The following is a 20,947-nucleotide window of genomic DNA, read 5'->3' as shown; positions in this document are numbered from 1 at the left end:
GGAGAAGGCTTTAGAGCTTATCCCATCATTCTAGTCTAGTATGAGTTCATTAGAATTTCATTGGAGACAACACGATTTGATACGATGTTTTATTCGTCGGCGAGCGCGGGTATTTTAACACGAATTAATGATGAAAATTTGTTCTTGCCAGGATTTGATTAGATGCACGGAATCTCCGGTTAAGATCTAGTTGTTCTTTAGGTTCATCTCGATACTTTTCGGTTTTATGTGTAGTAACTGTTCTAATCTTATCTGTTGCTTTTAACATACGATTTTAAGTTCTGCACAATTTTATTTTACTAAATGAGTTTTTTGGAATACATTTCCTTATCGCTTGTCACATTTCAGACACTTGGCAGGGGAGACTTAGAACAAATAAGCGTAAAACTTCTCCTGTCACGACACTGTTGCTAAACTATGATGTTTGATTGTTTACAAACGTATGTTACTTTCAACTGTATTCGTACATTGTTATAATAAAAAATATGATTTGAATAATCGTTTTATTATTTAAATCACATTTTTGTTAACTTTCAATATTATTACACCTAATTTAATTTAAGAATCATTCGCTTATTTCTTATACATTATATCATTCTTTAAAGTTGTTAATTTATTTTTGAACGATAACTATAAAATAGAAAAAAAAACACATACAACGACGATTAAATGAAAAATTTACCGACAAAGATGTTGACTGAATGCCTTTGTCTCAATAAATCACTAAAGACACCTCCAGCCCGAGGTGTGTTTGTTGTAATGGTTATGTTATTTGTCCGTGAATATATTAAAAATGAAAGTAGTATTCAAATAATGAAAAAGACCGATTCTGGTTGTTATTCTCCTAACCACGTTCAAACTTTCCGTTACCCCAATAAAATCATCTTTTTGTCAAATTATTTGTCAACATTATTAAATTGTAGGATTTCATTTATCATCTAGAAAAATATAAGTTACCTACTTGTATAAAAATATGTAACTTGTATTTGTACTGTGTGGAATGTTTCATTCTTAAATGTTTTAAAATAAATTTTCGTTTTTATTAATTAAAAACAAAGTTTCCTAAAATCAAAATATACTTTACTCATAATACACTTTGCTTATAATGCTTAAGTATATTTATTTATATTTTATTTTATAATTTATGTATACCTGCAGTAGAACCTGCAAGAAACTTAACGTATGCAAAGTGGCATATATTATTTACAATGAAAATAAATTTTGCATGCATAATATAATTAAGATTTTTAAGAAATTAAATTATTTTTTATTTCTAAAACGCTTATTCAATAATCCAAATAAATACTGACTTGTCGCCAATCACGTCATTTCATGTTATTGACCAATAACAATGCAGATAAAACTAAAATTAGTTGATTTGTCTCGTTCAACGTTTCAGAAGGAGAGGTTAGTAAATGTTTTATTTATTGTTTGATTCTCAATTTGAATTTCAATTTAGAACGTTGACGTCTCAATGTACCTAAGCTTTCCTTAGTGTGTGCACTATACGCAGTGTCGATGTCAATGTTGCGCCACGTTCGTTCGATATTTATTTGTATGTAACATCACTCGCAATACGTATGCGGGCGAAATATTGTGTTAGTAAGCTTGCGGGACTCCATCTCACGTTCTATCCGTTGTGCTAGTTTCATTCTGTTTAGACACAAAAATCAATAGTACTTCACACGAATTTGCAGCAGGTTTAAATTTTATTATCATGCTCTGGTATTTGTATAAAGAAAAGTAAGACGCCAACAGGCTTTATAATCTGTAGATACCAGCTAAGTTATATACGTGAAAGAATGTGATTAACAGGTATTTAATATTCTAAGCAGTTTGATTTTCTGTAGCATTCTTTGACGGTCACGTGAAATGTCTTGCGTGATACAAAATTACTAAAATGGAATGGATTTTTTATACTTATTTGTGTTGTTGTTACGCTAAATATATGCTAAAAAGATGTAGAGTTAAGTACTGGTTGTCGCCCGCAGTATCGTTCGCGGTTTAGAAATTCGTCGTTCAAACTTGCTTCATATAAGATTTAAGTAATTTCGATTCAGTGTTTCTGTGAAAGAGCAATGGACAACCAGACAGAGTTACTTTCGGTTTTTTTAATATTAGTAAATATGTTAATTATATTTGAATAAACTAATGACCACTATAATTCTGAATTTTTAATATAAGATAATTTAATTCTATACTCATGATTATAATAGAATCGTTATCTTTTACTGATTTTTTTTAGACATTTTTAAAATATATATTACGAAAATGATTCGAAGTAAAACCTACATGTTCATTTTATAAAAAATAAAATAAAATTGTAAAAATCTTTTAGACCTTAGATATTTAAATTTTAAAAATGTAGTACGTTTTTGGTTGTTTGTGGCAATGCTGTAAATAGGAGCAAAGAGGGCTTGTGGTTTGTCCGTCAGACTGAGGTTCTTGTTAAAAGGTTCTAAATGTATTTATATAGCGTTTTCATTTTCAGTTGTCACGGCTTGGATAAAGTTGTATTGTACTGAGTGAAAAATCTCATATAAGTATATAATGAGTATAATGAGAAATATATGTTCTTCAATAAGTAAAATGAACATAATCGTGTCAATATTTATAATTTCTAGAAACTTAATATTTTTTGTAAATGTTACTTGGAACTGCTTAAAAGCCGAGATGATATAACGGATACAACACCCGGAAGCGAAGGTGCTCGAACAAAAAGGAAGCGAATGGGTTCGAACCCGTTTCCTGTTTGCGTTATTTGTAGCACAGTTGTAATCTATAATCACCTCGAGTTAGGCGGTGAAGGAACATTTGGCGTCTTGAGAAAATTTTACGTGTTAAGTGAAATACTTTTACATGTAAATCCAATCCGCATTGGAGCTGCGTAGTATAAACTCCAAACCATTTCCTGAAAATGAGAGACGTTTGTCCATAAGTGGGAGGTACCCAAAGGCTGTTGGTATATAGATTGTCTGTATTTTTATTATTATTAATATAATATTCATGTCTTCCCTGCTTTTCTATGGTAATGTAACTGACTTTAAACGAAAAAAATACTGTTTATGTTATAAGCTTTTGTTTAACTTCGCTGCGTAATTCGACTTAAAAAACTCGTGAGTGGAATACAAAAAGAGTTTTTACGGACTAGAATTGCTGATGATACACAATCTAATATAGTAAAGTTTATTCGTAAAATTGATTCTATTTTACTAGCGAAATAATATGCTATATATTTTTGGGAAATATACTACGATTGTTTTGATTGTATTTGGGATAAGTTTCCACTTTCAAACAAACATAAACATTTTGAGCATCTTATTTATTTTTCATATTAAATATATCGCATATATATCTAGCTAATTTCATATACATAAATGAAGCAAGAGCGCTATAATACTCTCTGTATGTTATCCACTAATAAATCGAATAACAAATACTATATAGTCGTCGTAGTCGTCTTAAAGGTTTGGAGTAATTGTTTAATTCTGTAGTTGTTCCTTACTCGTAAAATCTTATTGTGAGTATTCAATTGTTTTGCATCACACATTGTATTAAACAATAATTATGTTCCTAAATGCGAAGTTCTCTAGTTTGATTTCAAACATTTAAACATATGAATGAATTAATTCATAGAATCTTAAATTACAAAGTTTATACTTAATATTCTATATACACATATATGTATATTATTTTATAAAATAAAAACCTTGAAAAACAACATAACGCCCAATAAGTTTTAATTTGGAATTAAATCGGAAAAGAAATGGAAATTTTAATGGAATCGATTCATCTTACGCCTCTTTTGAACATAATTATTTCTCGTTTCGTTTTCCAGACGTAACAGACGTAATTTTGGCAAAACGTCCCCAAAAAATATATTTCAATGAAATTTTCTTTATGTCGTAGAAACACTACAGCACAAAGAAACAATCATTGTTAAGATTTAAACTATTACATCTACATCTACTTTATATTTGTAACAGCTATCACTTTCGAGTTACTGATTGTATGATTAAAAGACGGGACGAAAAAATAGTTAAAAATATATATTTAAATAACGATTTTGGATTGTTGAAATATTTGCCAAATTCTATTTATCGTAAAATTTCCGACTATGAAGAAGTCGTATGAAGTAATTAAGGTTATTATTATTATTTTATAATGTAGGTTAGCGGACGGTCAAATGGTCCGACTGATGGTCAGAGACCACCGTTCATAGACACTGTGTTTGATCAAAAGATTTTTTTAAATTTAATTTCATTGGAAACTGCAAGTCGCTCATCCACATTTTGTGCCAAAATTATGACACACTATTTAAATGATTTTCTTAATGTCAAATAGTATACATTAGTTTTTTGATTAGGAGTTTTTTGACAATTCTTAAGCTTCTAACAATTTACTATAATTTAGTTTACGTTTTTCATTTTTTTTTAACCAGACGTAGCACCGCTCTCTAACCGGCCAGTAGCTATTTTCCGCTTTCTAAAATTAATTCTTCATTAAATTAGTAAATTACAATCAAGAATCATCTTTATTTTTCTGCACATCTACGGCTGGAGCTCTTCAGAATGATACATTAACCGATTTTTTATGTGCAGCTATCGTCCCATAATCACTGGGACAAAAATCGGCTTACGCTATTAATATATAAAATGTCGTACTCCTTAGACCGCCAATGCGCCATCAACCTTGGGAACTAAGATGTTATGTCCCGTGTGCCTGTAGTTAAATTGGCTCACTCATCCTTCAAGCCAAAGCTAAATTGCTTTTTTGCTGTAAAATATCTGATGAGTCCGTGGTACCGGTAGACGGACAAATTTTGAATAGTAACATATTGATATCATCATTACATAGTATAAAACAAAGTTAAAATCTTTAAAATTACACAACGGATTTTGATGCTGTGTTTTTAATAGATAGATTAATTCAAGAGGTAGGATTATATGTAAAGTACATGCACAATATAGTAGAGAAAAACTGATAATTTTAGAGGTTTCTAATGAGATGTCGTAAATAAACATATTTTTTGCGCTTATATTGCAAATTCTGGCTGAACTGTACGAGATAGATCAAATAATGTATTACAGTATTGTACAGCCCGTGATGGAATATGTCTATCTCTTAGGGATAACCCATAACAACCATTTTTTATCCTTTACTTTTTACGATAAATTATTTTAAGGCTTATTTTATTAAGGCTTATTTTCGAAGTGATTTTAAGCAATACAGCATTAATCCTTATCCAATTTGGTTGAATATATTGTGCATTTGATATAGATCAGTATGGCCCTATGCAGCATGTAATTTAAATGAACATTTTCGAAGATATTACAGATTTAAAACGTTGGGACATTGCGGTTTGTATTGTGTAATGACTGAAACACTGTGAACGTTGTAGACATTCTGTAGTATATTTAGTATCAGCGTTGCACCCTTACGAAGCCGGGGCGGGTCGCTAGTTTTCATATATAAAACTTTATGTCTAAGGCATATATAATACTTATTTAGATTAGAAAATACTTTAGTAGTGATTCAATCAGAATTCGTTTATAATGTAAACGTTTTTTGCCACAGATCCAAGCGATTTCTGATTCTAAACTTCGGAAAAAGTAGAACATACATTTTTTTTTGTTTTTATACTTATTTGTAGTTACTAAGCAAGGTCCGATAGAGAGTAAAGAAAACTGTACGAAAGCGTCGTTGTAATCATTAATATTTTCACCATACGAAAAGTTCTTCAATATCTTTTCGATGTAAAATAAATATTAGCGGAATCCGTTGCTGCAATTTGTCTATGAACTCGCGGTGTAGCTCTAACATTCAATTTTTCTCGAAAACTTATCGGCGGAATCTTTTGCTGATATCGCAATAAATATTTTATGAACATTGAAGTGGCTAATATTTGTATGTATATGAATATAATTTAATATTTCGATTTTGATTTAATATTAATTCATGTCAAAGTCAAGTTTAAGGAAGCACGTGACTGCAGTAGCTTGTAAATGTCTCATTGTAAGGCGCCTCTGGTACATTCGGGGCTTAATTCCTCCAAGCTTTGTAGGTTGGCAGATAGTTGTCGTTTATTAAGGTGACATTCAGCATCTTCAACTGTCTCATTGGTCTAGTGGTGTGGTGGTGTGGTGAATCTATAATCTGTTACATAACTTTTGATTTTTGTACTTAATGATCGAATACCTATTAGGCATCTTAAATCAACGAAAATTTTGGTTTGGACTGGTCTCTTTGCTAAATGTGACATGATTATAGCTGCAGATTATGAGTCAGTGTTCAAGTCAGGCCAGATAAATTCAAAGCATTAGAAAAACATAGATTTTGAATTTATTTAATTTTTTTAGCTTAGGCCTCTTTTGATGCGTTATGAAAAAAATATAAAGTCATTTTTTAAGTTCACTCAGGGTGACGTAAAATGTATATGATAAAGTTGCTCGCTTAACCGCCGATTAGGTGTCAAGTCGCTCGAAGTCGACAACTTCTCACCTTTCAGTTCAAATTGTGTATGTTTAAATTTGTGAGTGCTATAGTAGTAAAAAAGTGTTTACATTTATAATAACAATAATAACTATAATTATTAATCTATCGTTATTTATTGTAATAATTTTCTTGCATGCAATTACGAACTATTTTTCGTAGAAGTAATATGTACGACTACGTAGAACTTTTCACGCACGTCCACGCACTTTTTTTATCATAGTTGATTGATTCATATTTTAAATTCAAGCAAGAAATGAATTGCAAATAAATTAGGTACTAAAAAGGTTTTTTGAACTCGGATCCTTTGATTAAAGTTGAATACAATGGGCGGTCTCGGCTTAATGTCAATAACTTTGGGCATACAATTTTTATACCTCATTTCGTATTTATTTGTTCCAGAGCTTATTGTATAGAATTTTATATATATTCCGTAGGTCAATATAAATGTTATAAAGGTTGGGGTGTAATGAAATGAAACATACATTTTTTTTTTTTCATATTTTATTCATTCTTTTATGTAATCGTCAGAGTTGTACAACTAAATAATCACAGTTGAAACAAAACATAACTATGTCGGTATAATAATAATTAGTGTCTAAAATAAAATTACGTGCACCGGTGTCGGTTGCGGCGCGAACTTCACACCACTCACAATTTGTACTGGGATTCTGTGCTCTGCCGTCTTAATTAGGTGACCCCTGGGTCAGGTGAGGAGCAATCGACCATCAACATTTTGATGTGTGAAGTGCAATCAGCGTGTCGACGAACCCGATTCAATGGCATAATTTTCAAATGTTATAAAAATGTGATTGAAATCGTGTGAACGTTTACTTTTACGTTTTTTACGTTTAAATTCGGTAAGTACAGTTATGAGTTACTCGATGTTTATGTGACGAAGCGACGCGAGTCGCTGACACAAATAACTCTTTGGTAGACAATTATTATTTAGTAAAACTACACGATTCGAGACAACGCAGAGCTTATATAAAAAAGAAGCTAGTCTGTGCATTTAAATGCACAATTCTGTCGCGAGGGGAGGATGTTTAATAATAAATAGTTAAAAATAATATACCACCTTTTTTGTAAAGACTGAAATATAAAAAACGGACAAAAATTCTTTATATTATAAATCGTCTATATGATTACTGGCAGTGTAATGATATATATAAAGGAATAATAAAAACCTAAATGTCGTTTTCGGACAACCATTAAACTCCTACTTACATGATTAGTAATTAACGAGAATTGCTTTATTATAGAAACGAGTAGTTCTTGTGTGCAAACTAGAGGTGTTCTTATAGTAGATATTCAAAGTCTATAATTAAACAACCGAATCTACAAAATCTTAGGCTTCAAACGCATAATAAAATCAGTCATTTTAAACACAATACAGTATATTCTAAAATTTACACTGATCCTAGTTCGATGTCGATGTGAGACAGTTGTAAAGAACCTGTAATTTAATTAATTATTTTACTATAAATTCTTAAAAATTAGCATTAAATTAGTGACTTCTAACGGTTGCATTAACTATCTCACGTCAAAATCGATGGAATAATCCTAGCACAACACTCTTAGTAAGTTATTGATATTTTTCTAGGTGCGACTAAATTTATATTTAAATATATTGAATAAATAAAGTGCAAACACTTAACGCTACGGTCATTAGCTGCGTCGATGACGCTAATAGATTGGCACTTTCCCATTCACACCGGCGGTGCGCAGTGACGTCACCGCCCGCTGGCGCCCGCGGCCTCGCGACCGAGTAACGCCCACACGCACGCGCCCATCGCAATGCCTCTCATCCGTCTATCAATCTCACATGTATTTGAATGAAACTCCTCCCAATCGAAAAGTATTATTTAATTAGCTACTATTACGAGTAGACCGCAGACCTTCACAGATATTCTAATTTATATCGTCTAATACTACACGGAGACTCGGAGAGGAACACCAGTTACTGTACAGTTCACTTACATGGAAATTTCAAGTAGAATGTAAATTGTTTTACATTAAACTAACATAATTGGGGTAGTCGTTAATTTATCGTATATACATCCCCAGCGAATACTTTCCATATCGAATGAGCATTATAGACTCGACGTCCAAAGGGACTCTATTAATTATTATAATTAATATAAAATATAACATATTTTCATAGTAGGTACATTGATTTAATGCAGAAGGGCCGAACGTCGAGTGATATCACGTAAAGCTGTGGACTTACAAAATACTCGTATAAATTATTCACATTTATAGCACACTATCTACAAACACCCACGATTCCGATTCACATCTGGCCCTCCAGCAGAAATCCACTTATCTCGTTAGCTTCCAATAAAATACTGACTCATAATATGGCTAACTCGAGTAAAACTTATATCAAATATTTGGTGAAGTAATCGGTTGGGAAACCTCATAAAAAATTACGCAATCAAACGTACATAGAGATACTTAAGCTAACGATTCCTAAAGTATAAAATAAACTCTTAGAAAATCGGTTAAGATACTCGTAGTCGCGGCCGAACGTCGACGCGACGTCACGAAGGAGTCACGGAGACATCACGGAGACGTCACGGAGATGTGCGCGCCGAGCGGAGAGGGGAGACAATTGACTAATCGTCGTCGGGGTGCGCGGGGAGAGGATGAGATCTACAGCTGCTCGTCGAGGTCGGGGCCGTACAAGTCGGCGAGCTTGTCGAACCGCGGGCCCCACGCGCCCAGGTAGTCGTACTCGTGCACTTCGTCGTCAGTTCCTGTTCAAGGAAATTTTCTTATAACCTCTATGTTTAAAGATTTCATAGCATTGTAAAACTACATTGTACCACAAACACAAGTTGTATGGTTATATTCATGGTATAAGAAAAATCAAACAGGAAAAAAAATCACACGATATGGATTAAGTCCAATTAATCAGCTTCTTGGTGAATTTAACAACAGGCGCATCAAGATAAAATATAATCCAAAATGATATTCAATTACTTTAAGGCACATTTTAACTTTTATAGAAACATATTCTATTGAATGGATACCACATTCTAGACATACCGGAAGCAAGCGAAGACAAAGAGCCGGCAGTGCTACCGCCGCCTTCGTACGCATAATTCCTGAGGTCGTCGAAGGGTGGCGCGTTTGGGTCGCTGTCCGCCCTTCGCTTATGCTCTTCGATGAACATGCCCACGTTCGTTTCCCCTGGTAGAGGTACACCCACAGCTGGTGCTACACCAACCATTGGACCTACTCCTAGGCCCACTCCCATCAACGGATCTAAATGGGAATATAAATTATTATTTTTTAATGAATCTTTAATTTCAGATCACTGTTAATAATTTAATTTTTAGATTTAATACCAGAAATAAATATCGATTATAAGTGCAAATAAAACATAGTAAAGTTTTGTAGAAATACTAACAAAAAATAGAAATTTCCTTAGGCATTCGGTTTTTCTTAAATCACATCTAGACGAGCCGATTAAGGCTATTCTTATTTTCATCAAGCGAATGTTTTAAGTGGCTGAGGCTTCTTTACATAAGATTAAAGCATTAAAGTGGATTTGATAATAGGTCTAATTTAGAACGAGGATAAGCGAGCAGCAGCTTTTCCGTCTAAATTAAAATTAAATACTCCTGTTCCAGCACTAAAGGCTTTCGTTTTGTAATATTTATTATGCTGATTTTACAAAAGAATAATGATATCAGACAAAGCTTTATTTTGCTCCGTTGTCGATGTCGCAGTGGAATCGAACTATATGGGATAGTCAATTCACAAAGACTGAAGCTTGGCAATTTTTAGTGAGTTGTACATATGTATATAAAATCATCGCGTCGGGATCTACTCCTAAAGGCTATGTCGAATCGAGCGTCAGACAAGTGACATTTACAAGGGTATTGCCTTTGCCTTTTGAACGGAAAGCCTTTAAATACCCAAAGGACTGCCTTCAGTATAAAAACGTATGACACTTGTTTTCTCTTTGACCTTTGTGCTTGGAACATATTTTCATGAAAAACATATAATGGCTCGTTGATCTGCATTTATTATAATTTTAATGGATACACTTACTGTAGTTACATCGGTAAGTTTTGTACATTGTTCATATTTAATCACTTACATGGTAGTTTCGATGGGACATGATCAGGGAGCGGTCCGCCGATTGGAATTTGAAGGGGAGTAATATCGAAGGCTGTCATGTCATCTTCGCCGCCGCCCTCGTCATCGTAGTTTATAATGTTCTCGCGAACATCGTCGTCTGGACCTGGATATTTTATATGCGCCTCTCGACGCCGATTGTACACCACAAACACCAGCACAAGAACTGTGAGATAGAAAGTTGATTAATATTTAAATATAGTAAGTTTAAGCATATTTAATCGATTACAATGTATAGGCTTAATACTGCTTGGTCTACATGATATCCTCTAGTCGAATCAATCTTTTAGTTTAAATCGCTGTTAAATTGAACATCTCCATTCACATCCACCGTTGGTTTACGATTGCAATTAAACGATCGCAGTCTCTATTGTGCGAATGTGGCATATTAAACAAGCTATTAATAAAGGGTCTAGCGGTGTTAGTGTTCATTTTCAAATACTGTGAGGTTTATCTGGAATCTACTATCGAAACTGAAAATTTGATCCCACGAGCGCTCAAGTATGATTTATACGTTGCGCTTTATAAGAGGATTTGTAACACAGAATTGTATTAACAGTTGGCGCTTCTCCAAACGTGCACCTAAAATAGGGGTCATTTTGAAGTTATTTGCAATAGACATTATACTACCAAAGATATATTTATTTGTTTCTGACAAACTTCATTTATGACTAAAACACCACTTTGACTAAATTTTCATTATATGTATAATTGTATAATCAATATATACATAAGTGGGATGATGTTATAAAAACACGACGATGTAACAAGTTTGTGAGTTATTAATGTCCAAGACAATGTCCCGTTATATCGTTTCGTAATAAAATATTTTATTACTTAATACTAAGAACAATTTCTTATTGATATATTGGAAATCCAAGTGGATATTGTTTATGATTACAATTTCCGTTTGAAATAAATATTATTTACAAATCCAACCGTAAACTAAAATTGGTGTATTGGTACGATGTAAAAACATGATATTTGTAAAATACTATAAGTTATAATCAATGTTTCTAACAAAGTTACATATACATATGTATATTACATAAAGATAAGTAATCTTATTGTAAGCTCTATATATTGCATTCAGCGTTTACCTTACCACTTTATGAATATGTCTATAGCGGTTCATAGAATAAACGCCAACCTCGTAAAGTCGAGCATGAACAGAGCTTTTAGCGAATAGTATTATTATCTAGACGTGCATTTTCTGACCTATCTAGAATTGTTACCGCCTTTTATACGAATGAAGAGGAAATACACTAAGAGCTGTTCATACATCATTCATTAACCTCATATAATATTCTAATACCAAGATTGAATTTTATGTCTACCGCTGAAAATGATCACTAAAGAACATTAAACTATATTAAACATTTATCAAATAAGTATGAAGACATGCAAAATGATAAAGTGCTCACCTAAAAGCAAAAACAAACAGACAATGATAGCTATAATGAAATCTCTGGAAGGCATGATGATTCCCGAGGCCAGCAGTTCTAGTTCGCAGTCATGGCCGGTGTAGGCGAACGGGCAGATGCAGTCGTAGCGGCGCGTCGGCTCGCGGTCCACGCACGTGCCGCCGTTCAGACACGGATTGTGCACGCACTCGTTCACGTTGACACACGTCCCACCCGCGCGACTCGATCCACTCGGACACCTATACATTGCGCGCTATACCTCCCGAACCGGCACCATCGCGCGCACTGAGCCCCCACAATACGAAGCATGCACTACGTCTATATAGATAAGATGAGATAGATAATGAGTGTGCGATAGTGATCGGGTGAAGGGTGAGGAGACACGCGATACGCGACTAGGCTATGTGCTCACTCATGATAATAAGGAGGCAGACGAGGATGGCCGCCAGCGCGCCCATGCTGAGCTTGAGCGTGCGGCCTTCCTGAACGAGCTCGCAGTTCTCGCCCCAGAAACCCTCAGGGCAATGGCAGCGATAGCCCGGCTCCCGGTTGACACACGAGCCGCCGTTGCGGCACGGGAAGTAGAGACATTCGTTCTTGTCTACGCAACCCTTGCCGTCCGGAGACAATACCAAACCCTCACCGCAGCTAGACACCATCACAATATGTTAACATACACAGATACACACATACGTAAAAATTATATTATATTAATACAATTGAATTATTAATTAAATAGTGTAATATGCATATCAAATAATTACGTAATTATAAATGTACTTAATAATTGTATAATGTGAAAGCGAAGAAGTTGTAATAAGCGAAATAATTATTATATTTTTAATAAAAAATGAATTGTCTTAAATAATATAAGTATGTTAATAAATCGATACGTATAAATAAACCTACAAAGGAACTCAGTGCGCGCCTAAAATTAGTAATGATCAAGTTACTGATAAAATCAATGAAATATATATTAAATTAATATTGAATTTAAAATTAGTTTTGCCAACAGCTATAATCTCTTTAAATTTAATCATATAATTTTGTACTTTTTGAACAAATGTTTTATTTAGAGAAAATATACGTTTGCGACTTAAAAATGTCATAATGATTTTAATTCATTATGACATTTTTCTTAGAATTTTATATTGATAGTAGATTAGTACTTACGTGCATTCGTATTCGTTCCAAAGATCTACACAAACAAATGGTTCTGTGCAGTGAACGTTGATGCAGGGACTATTCGATGGGCAGTTTCTGTCCAAATTTCTTGCCATCGTTGCTTGACCCCATTGAGTTCCATTCATTGCTGGAGGCAATGGTAAATGTTTTCCTTCTAATCTGATATCATCTAAGCATCCTTTTTGGAAATCGGCGTATACTTCAAAAGTTCTCACACCAGTGTATTCGGCTTTACCTCCTGCATATACGCCCTCCTGTTTATCAACAAGAAGCCATTGATGTCCTTCAAATGTAAACGTTTCATTATATCTTCTCCCTTCGCCACCATCGATTTCCAGAGTGGCAGCGCTGCCATATCTGCTGACACGAGCAATGTGCCATTGGCCATCATCAACTGCTACAGAATTTAGCCAAACGTCGCGTTCTTCTGTCCGTAGTGAATTCAGATTGAATCGGAAATGCAGTCGTGAATCTTTCACTTCTAAAATTCCATATTCACGATTATGTTGATCACTCACTCTGAAAAGTTCTCCGTGAGGTTCTCGAGTTCTAAACCTTAGTTGAATTTGGGTACTAAATCTGTCAGGTTCGAAGCTTAGTGCAAATTTAACGTAGCTCTGGGGTCTAAAGCTTGTGGGTGTTGTTGGTAAATTGCACGATGGTCCGGTCCAGCCCGGTTGACACTGACATCTAGCTTCGGAAAAACTTCCCACACAAGTGCCATGCTCCCAACATCTCGAGGTAGTGTCGGCTTGGTTGCAAACTTCCTCAGTTTGTGGACAGCCCGCTACAGAATTTCGTGATAATCCAGGATGAGCTAAGTCATATAATTTACTATTGTGTATTAAATTCCTAATGCACCCGTCAAAACCTTTGCCAATGGGCATGTATTGCCAATGATAATGAGTAGGATCAAAATGTTCGATGTAAAGTCCTCCAATTTGCAACGGCGCATTAACATTCAAATATTCATTAAATGGAGGAATGCTTCCAGTTGCTTGACACGTTGAATCATCGAATTCTGGTGGTGTACCGTCTTCCATTTCTTGAATATCTGCTGATCTACAGAAGTCGACAATCATTCGTACATTTTCAGTATCCCAAAATATATCTAAGCGATGCCATTCGCCGTCATCTAATGACTTCTTAGTTTTCACTCTGAGTTCTAATGTGCCGGAGCCAAAATCTATAAGTAACCTGGGATTTCCTCTTTCTAATTCAACAGAAATGAAATCTGATACGACTATTTCTTCTGGTTCGGGTGGGACTATTGGTCCGTTGTAAAGCAAAACACCTTCTGATTTTCGTGTTATAAATTCAAAACTTAAATGAGAACTATCACACATCTCCAAAGATGGGTACCACGCCCATCCAGTTCCTCTAAAACTTCTCGATGTTTGTTGACATCTTGGACCGGTGTAGCCGGGTGGACAGGAGCAAGTTAAACCATATTTACCTTCTATACATCTACCACCATTATAACAAGGAGAATTGCGACATGTCTCGGCTTGTGTGAAGTTTCTCGCACCACACGTGCACTCAGCAATAACATCAACTCTTACACCAACGAGTGCAGTTTTGTTAGAATTTACCATATATGGTAAGTTACTAATGTCCAGGACATTTGTGCAAGATCCTTCACACATTTGATTTTCATAAATACATTCATCAATACCAACCATAGTAATATTAATTCCAACAGCTCTTTCGATTTCCTCTCGGTGCATTAATACAATGCCATTTAACCGGATTGGTTTATAATAGTGAGCACCATGTGCTGAAAAACGAATATCAGTTACTGGCGGATGTTTCTTTCTCAATTGGACACTGAATATATCAATATTTTCTCGTTCAGTATTCAGTAAATCCGCCAACTTGTCTTTAAATATATCTAACTTGCTTCTAGATACACTTAATGTCTTATAATTCCAGACTCGAATAAAATCTTCATCCGATATTCCTGATATTCGTATTGAACCTGAATTTATTATTGCGTCATGTGATATTTCTTTTACGTAAACAGTGACGTTAGCAGGAACATCAGTTTGGGTATGTTTCCGATCATAAACTTTGAACTTTAAATGATATCTGCCTTCTCTTGTTTTATGTCTCATTTGTACCATACCCGTTTCTTCATTTAATGTAAAGTTTGGATGTTCAGAACTTTCCCAGAAAAATTTCTTATCGGGTAAATCCCAATCATCCAAATCGTAAACATAAACTCTTCCAATTTCAGTATCTGGTGCTTGTCCTTGGTAATTATATACAAGAATTTCCTTAGATCCTGGTTGCATTTTGTTATCATTGACATCACCAATTACTACAGTTAAAGTACTAGTTCCAGTCATTGCTGGATTTCCGTGATCTTTAATTATGATAGGAATGAGATATTCTTTTTGTTGTTCTCTATCAAAAGACCGAAGTGAGGAAACGATTGCCATACCATCACCATTGGCACCTTTTTGGTCTTGTTCAACTTTGAAAGAAGCCCTTATTATGTCATCAGCACCAGGATCAAGTCTGAATTGGAAAGGAGGACCGTTACTTTTAGATCTATCATCATCGTCAGTGGCTAAAATTTCTGCTACTTTTTTAGGTGTAATGTGTTCTGTTAATACTGGTCTATAGTCTTTAAGGAATGTAGGTGCATTGTCATTGATATCTTGCACAATAACTGTTAAAGTTGCTGTAGCTGTTCGAGGAGGAACTCCATCATCTATAGCTAATATTTTTACTTGATGTCTAGGCGTGTCCTCTCTATCTAAAGATCTTTGAATACTTACAGTACCCTCTTGGCTTATAGAAAACTGTCTTTTTCTATCCGATGATCTATCAATAGCGTATGAAACTTTACTTTTACCACCTTGATCCGGATCTGTGGCTTTAAATGTTTCAAGACTTTTGCCGACTTCAGCATTTTCATACACGGATACTTCAATATTTGCGCGTTCAAATTGGGGTTTATTGTCATTTATATCCCTAAGTTTAACAACTACCCAAGAATAAGCTACATGATATTTGTCATTATCGTTGTCTTCTCCTTTATCGTTAACTTGTATTCTAAATCTAAAACCGTTGCTTTGCAATTGGTCCTCATAGTCTAGAGGTTGAACGATTTTAAGTGAACCTGTGCCATCATTATTTCTAACCATAGTAAATTTATCAGCACCGTATCCACTATTTTCAATTACTTTATATTGAAATTTATTAGTTTCATCTTCATCGTGTACAGTCACTGTAAGAATTGGCATTTCTGGTAAATTAGTCCCATCCGTTTCATCTACTTCTGTAAACCATTCATCTTTAGTAAATTGAGGTGGCATATCGTTGATATCTTTAACTCGTATAGATGCTGTACCAGTTCCTTTTAACCCTCCTCCGTCTGACGCTACGATTTGAATAGAATAATCGGGAGTCCTTTCACGATCCAAACAACATACAGCTGTCTTAATGACACCGGTTTCTGGTTCTATTTCAAATATTGGTGAACCTGTTTCTTCTTCTATTACATTTTTTTCTATCGAATACCATAATTTTGCATTATTACTTTCAGCCGGATCGTCGTAATCTATGGCAGTCATAGTCATAACAACCATGCCTGCTGTCCCATTCTCAGTAACATTGCCAAAGTAAACACCTTGTGGGAATATTGGTGCATTATCGTTGATGTCTTTTAGATTAACTTGAACGTCAGCGTAACCTACGAGTCCTTCGCCCCCTTCGTCTTGAGCGAATACGGTGAATCTCCATTGCGGTCTTCCATTTGGTTGATCACGATCTAATGGCTACAAAAAAAATTACATTAAAATGTATAAAGCTTCAATATCATACAACTGCAATTCGATATGCTTACAATTATATTTATACTAACAGTTATTGTTATAATTTACCTTAAGAACGAATATTTCTCCAGTCGTTCGGTTAATATCAAATTTGCTATTTGATGGATTGTCTGGATCAATGCCTTGACCCGTGAGGAAGTAAACAATGTTTTGTTGTCTGTCTTTGTCACCATCTGTAGCTGTTACCTGTTACACATTTAATATTATGAAATACCTTAAAATTTTGTAGATGTAGGTTTAAAACGTAAGTCATAGCTCACTTCAGAGAAGTCATATTTTTATTGTTTACGACTTGTGAAAAAATTATACAAATATTGGAAACAGAATTGCCTTTAAGTTGTAAGTTTGAATGAATTAAGATTAGAAAATATAATATTTATAACGAAAATTTGGCCCTTGCTTGTTTTGTTTACGCAATAATATTACAAAGTTCGAAATTAAGAATATCTTACTTGGCGGGATATCCGGAATTATCTTCAAGAGGGAAATAATGTTCGACAATGAAATAGAACGACTTTTCTTGATACAAAATTTGTGTACTTCTAGACCTTACTATATAATCGTTTTGATTTGATGATCAAACTAATGCTATTAATAAAATAATTAATTTTGTAATATTTAAAACCCAACTGCAGACATGATACTAGTTTCTAAGCTGATGCATCATCTTATATTTATATTTTACGGAAAATTGCATAGAATATTATTTCCGGCAACTAAACTGAATACCGAACCGAGATGGCCCAGTGGTTAGAACGCGTGCATCTTAACCGATGATTACGGGTTCCAACCGAGGCAAGCACCACTGAATTTTCATGTGCTTAATTTGTGTTTATAATTCATCTCGTGCTTGACGGTGAAGGAAAACATCGTGAGGAAACCTGCATGTGTCTTTCAATTTCATCATTATCATTTCAGTCATCAAATTTCAACGAAAATCTGCCACATGTGAATTCCACCAACCCGCATTGGGGCAGCGTGGTGGAATATGCTCCAAACCTTCTCCTCAAAGGGAGAGGAGACCTTAGCCCAGCAGTGGGAAATTTACAGGCTGTTAATGTAATGTAAAATGTAAAAAACTGAATACCTACCGTTGTATAAATGTAGTAAGTTGGAGCTTTAAATAAATAATAACACCTTAACAATGCAATGTAAAGAATAGAACGCAATATAAAGCGAGTGTACGCTATTAAAAAAAGTATTAACTCATTGTTTCTATATTTAGCAATTTACATTTTAATAATTTGTATGCGTAAGTCGACTTCTACGTTCACGTTTAAATTTCTGTAATTGACTAAACGTGTTAAGTAGCGAAGTAAGATACGAATCACTAGTTATAGTAAGAATAGGAATTAATTATTTAAGTTTTTCAATGTTACGAAATCACTAACGTTAGCAGAATGTTCGCACCGGCACATGACAGCGGGTGCTCATGCTAACGGGCGCTCAGAACTTTGCCCTTTTTTATATTTCGAAAAAGAATGTTACAAGATGATATTTAAAGAGTTTGCGAAGTATATAAATATAAGCACGCTAATGCTGAAAAAAATATACGTCTCCTTGAATTTGAGATCTTTTGTTTGAAACATCAAAATATCAAACAATGACTATTACCAATAATAAGTAGGTTAATATTCTTATTGAAATTAAGAAAACAATTTCTGTTTTTCTTATAAGAAGCTTATAGATTGTTGGTACTTATAAATAAAATGAGACAAATATATTAAATGAACTATTATTTAACGTATAAGATAAAAAGAAAGAAAATAAGATATAACTGATTTTGCTTGGCTAGAGCCATAGAAATGAAGAGGGTCGACGTTTGCATAATTACACGGATTATTTGCGAAGCTAGACCAATTATAAAAAAATCCATCTCACGGTCGACGAACGGACACGTCCTCGCTGTCTTCGTAATCTTTACGTGATATTTTAAGGAAACGAAATAAAATTTAGTTTTATTCAATGTGATGTCTCTTATATCTAATTTTTAATTTAAATAATTTTTCATTTTACAATAATTAAGTTTCATTTCTTTCGAGAAAACTCATACAAACTCTAAAATTTCAATTATATTATTTTTATAGTTGAAATGTAATTACATTGAAAAGTCATTAAGCGAAATTTGTTCGTCTTGTTTTTGAAAAGACACGTAAAAGTCAATTACCCAAATTAAATAAACAAGATTAAACAAAGGCCAAGTTTTGAAGGATCTATTATAAATTCTGTGTATAAATTAATTATAGGGAGTGATTAAATTTATATATTTAATATTAGCATGCATTAATATTAATTGAATGGAAAATGTACAAAACCTTGCAGAGTTTTATCTCGAGACAAGCGAAAATCCAAGCAAATTGTAGGCCTTATCTATACGTACTTACCTGTTAGTTGATTTAAGAGAAATACAATACATTTTAATGAATACCGCCAGCGTTACCTTATCAGCTTTGTGCGTGTAATGTTTAAAAGGAGTATTGGATGTTAACAAATAAGAAAGAAAATAAAGAATTTTATAAAATGAAAATAAAATAGGTTTCAAAATAAACTTTGGTGAATGAACGTACAGAAAAATAAGTATTCAAATTTTTGCTATGGATTTTAAATTTTAAACAGTTTAACATTTTAAATGTAGTTTTAAATTATTTCATTCAATTACAAGTTTATAATTAACAGATTAAATTGAGATCAAATGGCGTATTGTTTAGGCTTCGTTGAAATTTAATATTACAACCATTTATTTTATTTTAAACTTAATAAATTTCCTATTTATATTAGTATATTTAACCCTTCTCCGTTGTCCGTATTATTTTCGATATTGTATCGAAACTCCGGTGCGGAATTGCACGCGGGTTTATTACTATATCTTCATTGATTCAAATGAATAGCTTTATTTATGAACGTTTTGAGGAGAATAGGATAATAAGGATAAAATGAAATAAAAAAAAAAAACAAACAAAACCTGTATTAAGGAGTGGGGGTAGGGGCCGGTCTCCTCGAGAGCCTGAGTGATGTAGGCGCTGTGTGTGAACCGGGGCGGAAGGTCGTTGATATCGAGCACGTGAACCACTACACGCGTTGAGTTCTCGTTGCGGCCGTCAGATGCCACCAGCGTCAACTCGTACTGTGCACACGCACGAGTTAAGACATGCCCCATGCATTGCTAAGAGATTGTTGCACGAACATTCGTATAACTTCACGAACATTCGTACTATTAATTTATGACATACATTTCGTGAGTTTTTGAACAGTTCGTGAAACATTCTTTCCTATTACATAGAACTATTAAAAATAAAAAGCGAAAAATATTTTAAAAAAAATTATAATTATACATCTTCATACTCATATAATTGCTTATATATACCAAATGTAAGTAATTTCATATATTACGAAATTTAATTCGAACGATTGTTAATTTATCGCTAATCTAAAGTGACAAGCCGCTTAATGGCATTGTTTTGCATGTACACGTAAATGCGTGAAATAATTGCCATCATTATGTCCGCTGTTTGAGTGTTACAACAATTTAGCACTGATTTAACTCAGTTATATAAATGTTATTAATAATTATACGTTATTTTTATAGATAGTTAAAGACGCAGACAGTTTTTATAACGTAATAATATTGTAATGACAATTTTTAAAGCTAAACGCAATCAATTGAAATAAGTATATATTTTTTAGAGCTTTGCCGGTAATTATTAATCATCTATATTAATAAAACAGGAATTTTCGTTCTTATTACGTATTAATATTCTTATCTTAGAACAAAAATAATGTTAACTGAAATATCTGCGGGAGAGAATAAATAAATGTATTATTATTATGACGAATATAAAGCGGATTATGAGTGTA

General features: G+C 33.7%; 1 protein-coding gene across 9 annotated transcripts in view; it reads right to left on the bottom strand.

Moving 5' to 3' along the window:
• Positions 1-8,716: 8,716 nt before the first annotated feature.
• Positions 8,717-20,947, bottom strand: part of LOC113394476 (neural-cadherin) — a 305,699-nt gene continuing 293,468 nt past the window's right edge. For 5 of the 9 annotated variants that reach the window (XM_064220567.1, XM_026631798.2, XM_064220571.1 and 2 more), the window contains 6 exons: positions 17,141-17,278; positions 13,239-17,035; positions 12,066-12,304; positions 10,604-10,807; positions 9,544-9,762; positions 8,717-9,251 (listed from right to left, as the gene is read on the bottom strand). In XM_064220567.1, the coding sequence (XP_064076637.1) occupies positions 9,148-9,251; positions 9,544-9,762; positions 10,604-10,807; positions 12,066-12,304; positions 13,239-17,035; positions 17,141-17,278 (4,701 nt within the window). In that variant the 3' untranslated portion in view covers positions 8,717-9,147. Of the gene's footprint in view, positions 9,252-9,543; positions 9,763-10,603; positions 10,808-12,065; positions 12,305-12,477; positions 12,714-13,238; positions 17,036-17,140; positions 17,279-20,054; positions 20,217-20,947 lie in introns of all 9 variants that reach the window. The other 4 variants (XM_064220568.1, XM_026631802.2, XM_064220570.1 and 1 more) reach the window with 3 other exon arrangements.

This window comes from Vanessa tameamea, chromosome 4, assembly GCF_037043105.1.
Source record: "Vanessa tameamea isolate UH-Manoa-2023 chromosome 4, ilVanTame1 primary haplotype, whole genome shotgun sequence".
NCBI lineage: Eukaryota > Metazoa > Arthropoda > Insecta > Lepidoptera > Nymphalidae > Vanessa > Vanessa tameamea.
This window is presented reverse-complemented; position numbering and strand designations above follow the sequence as displayed.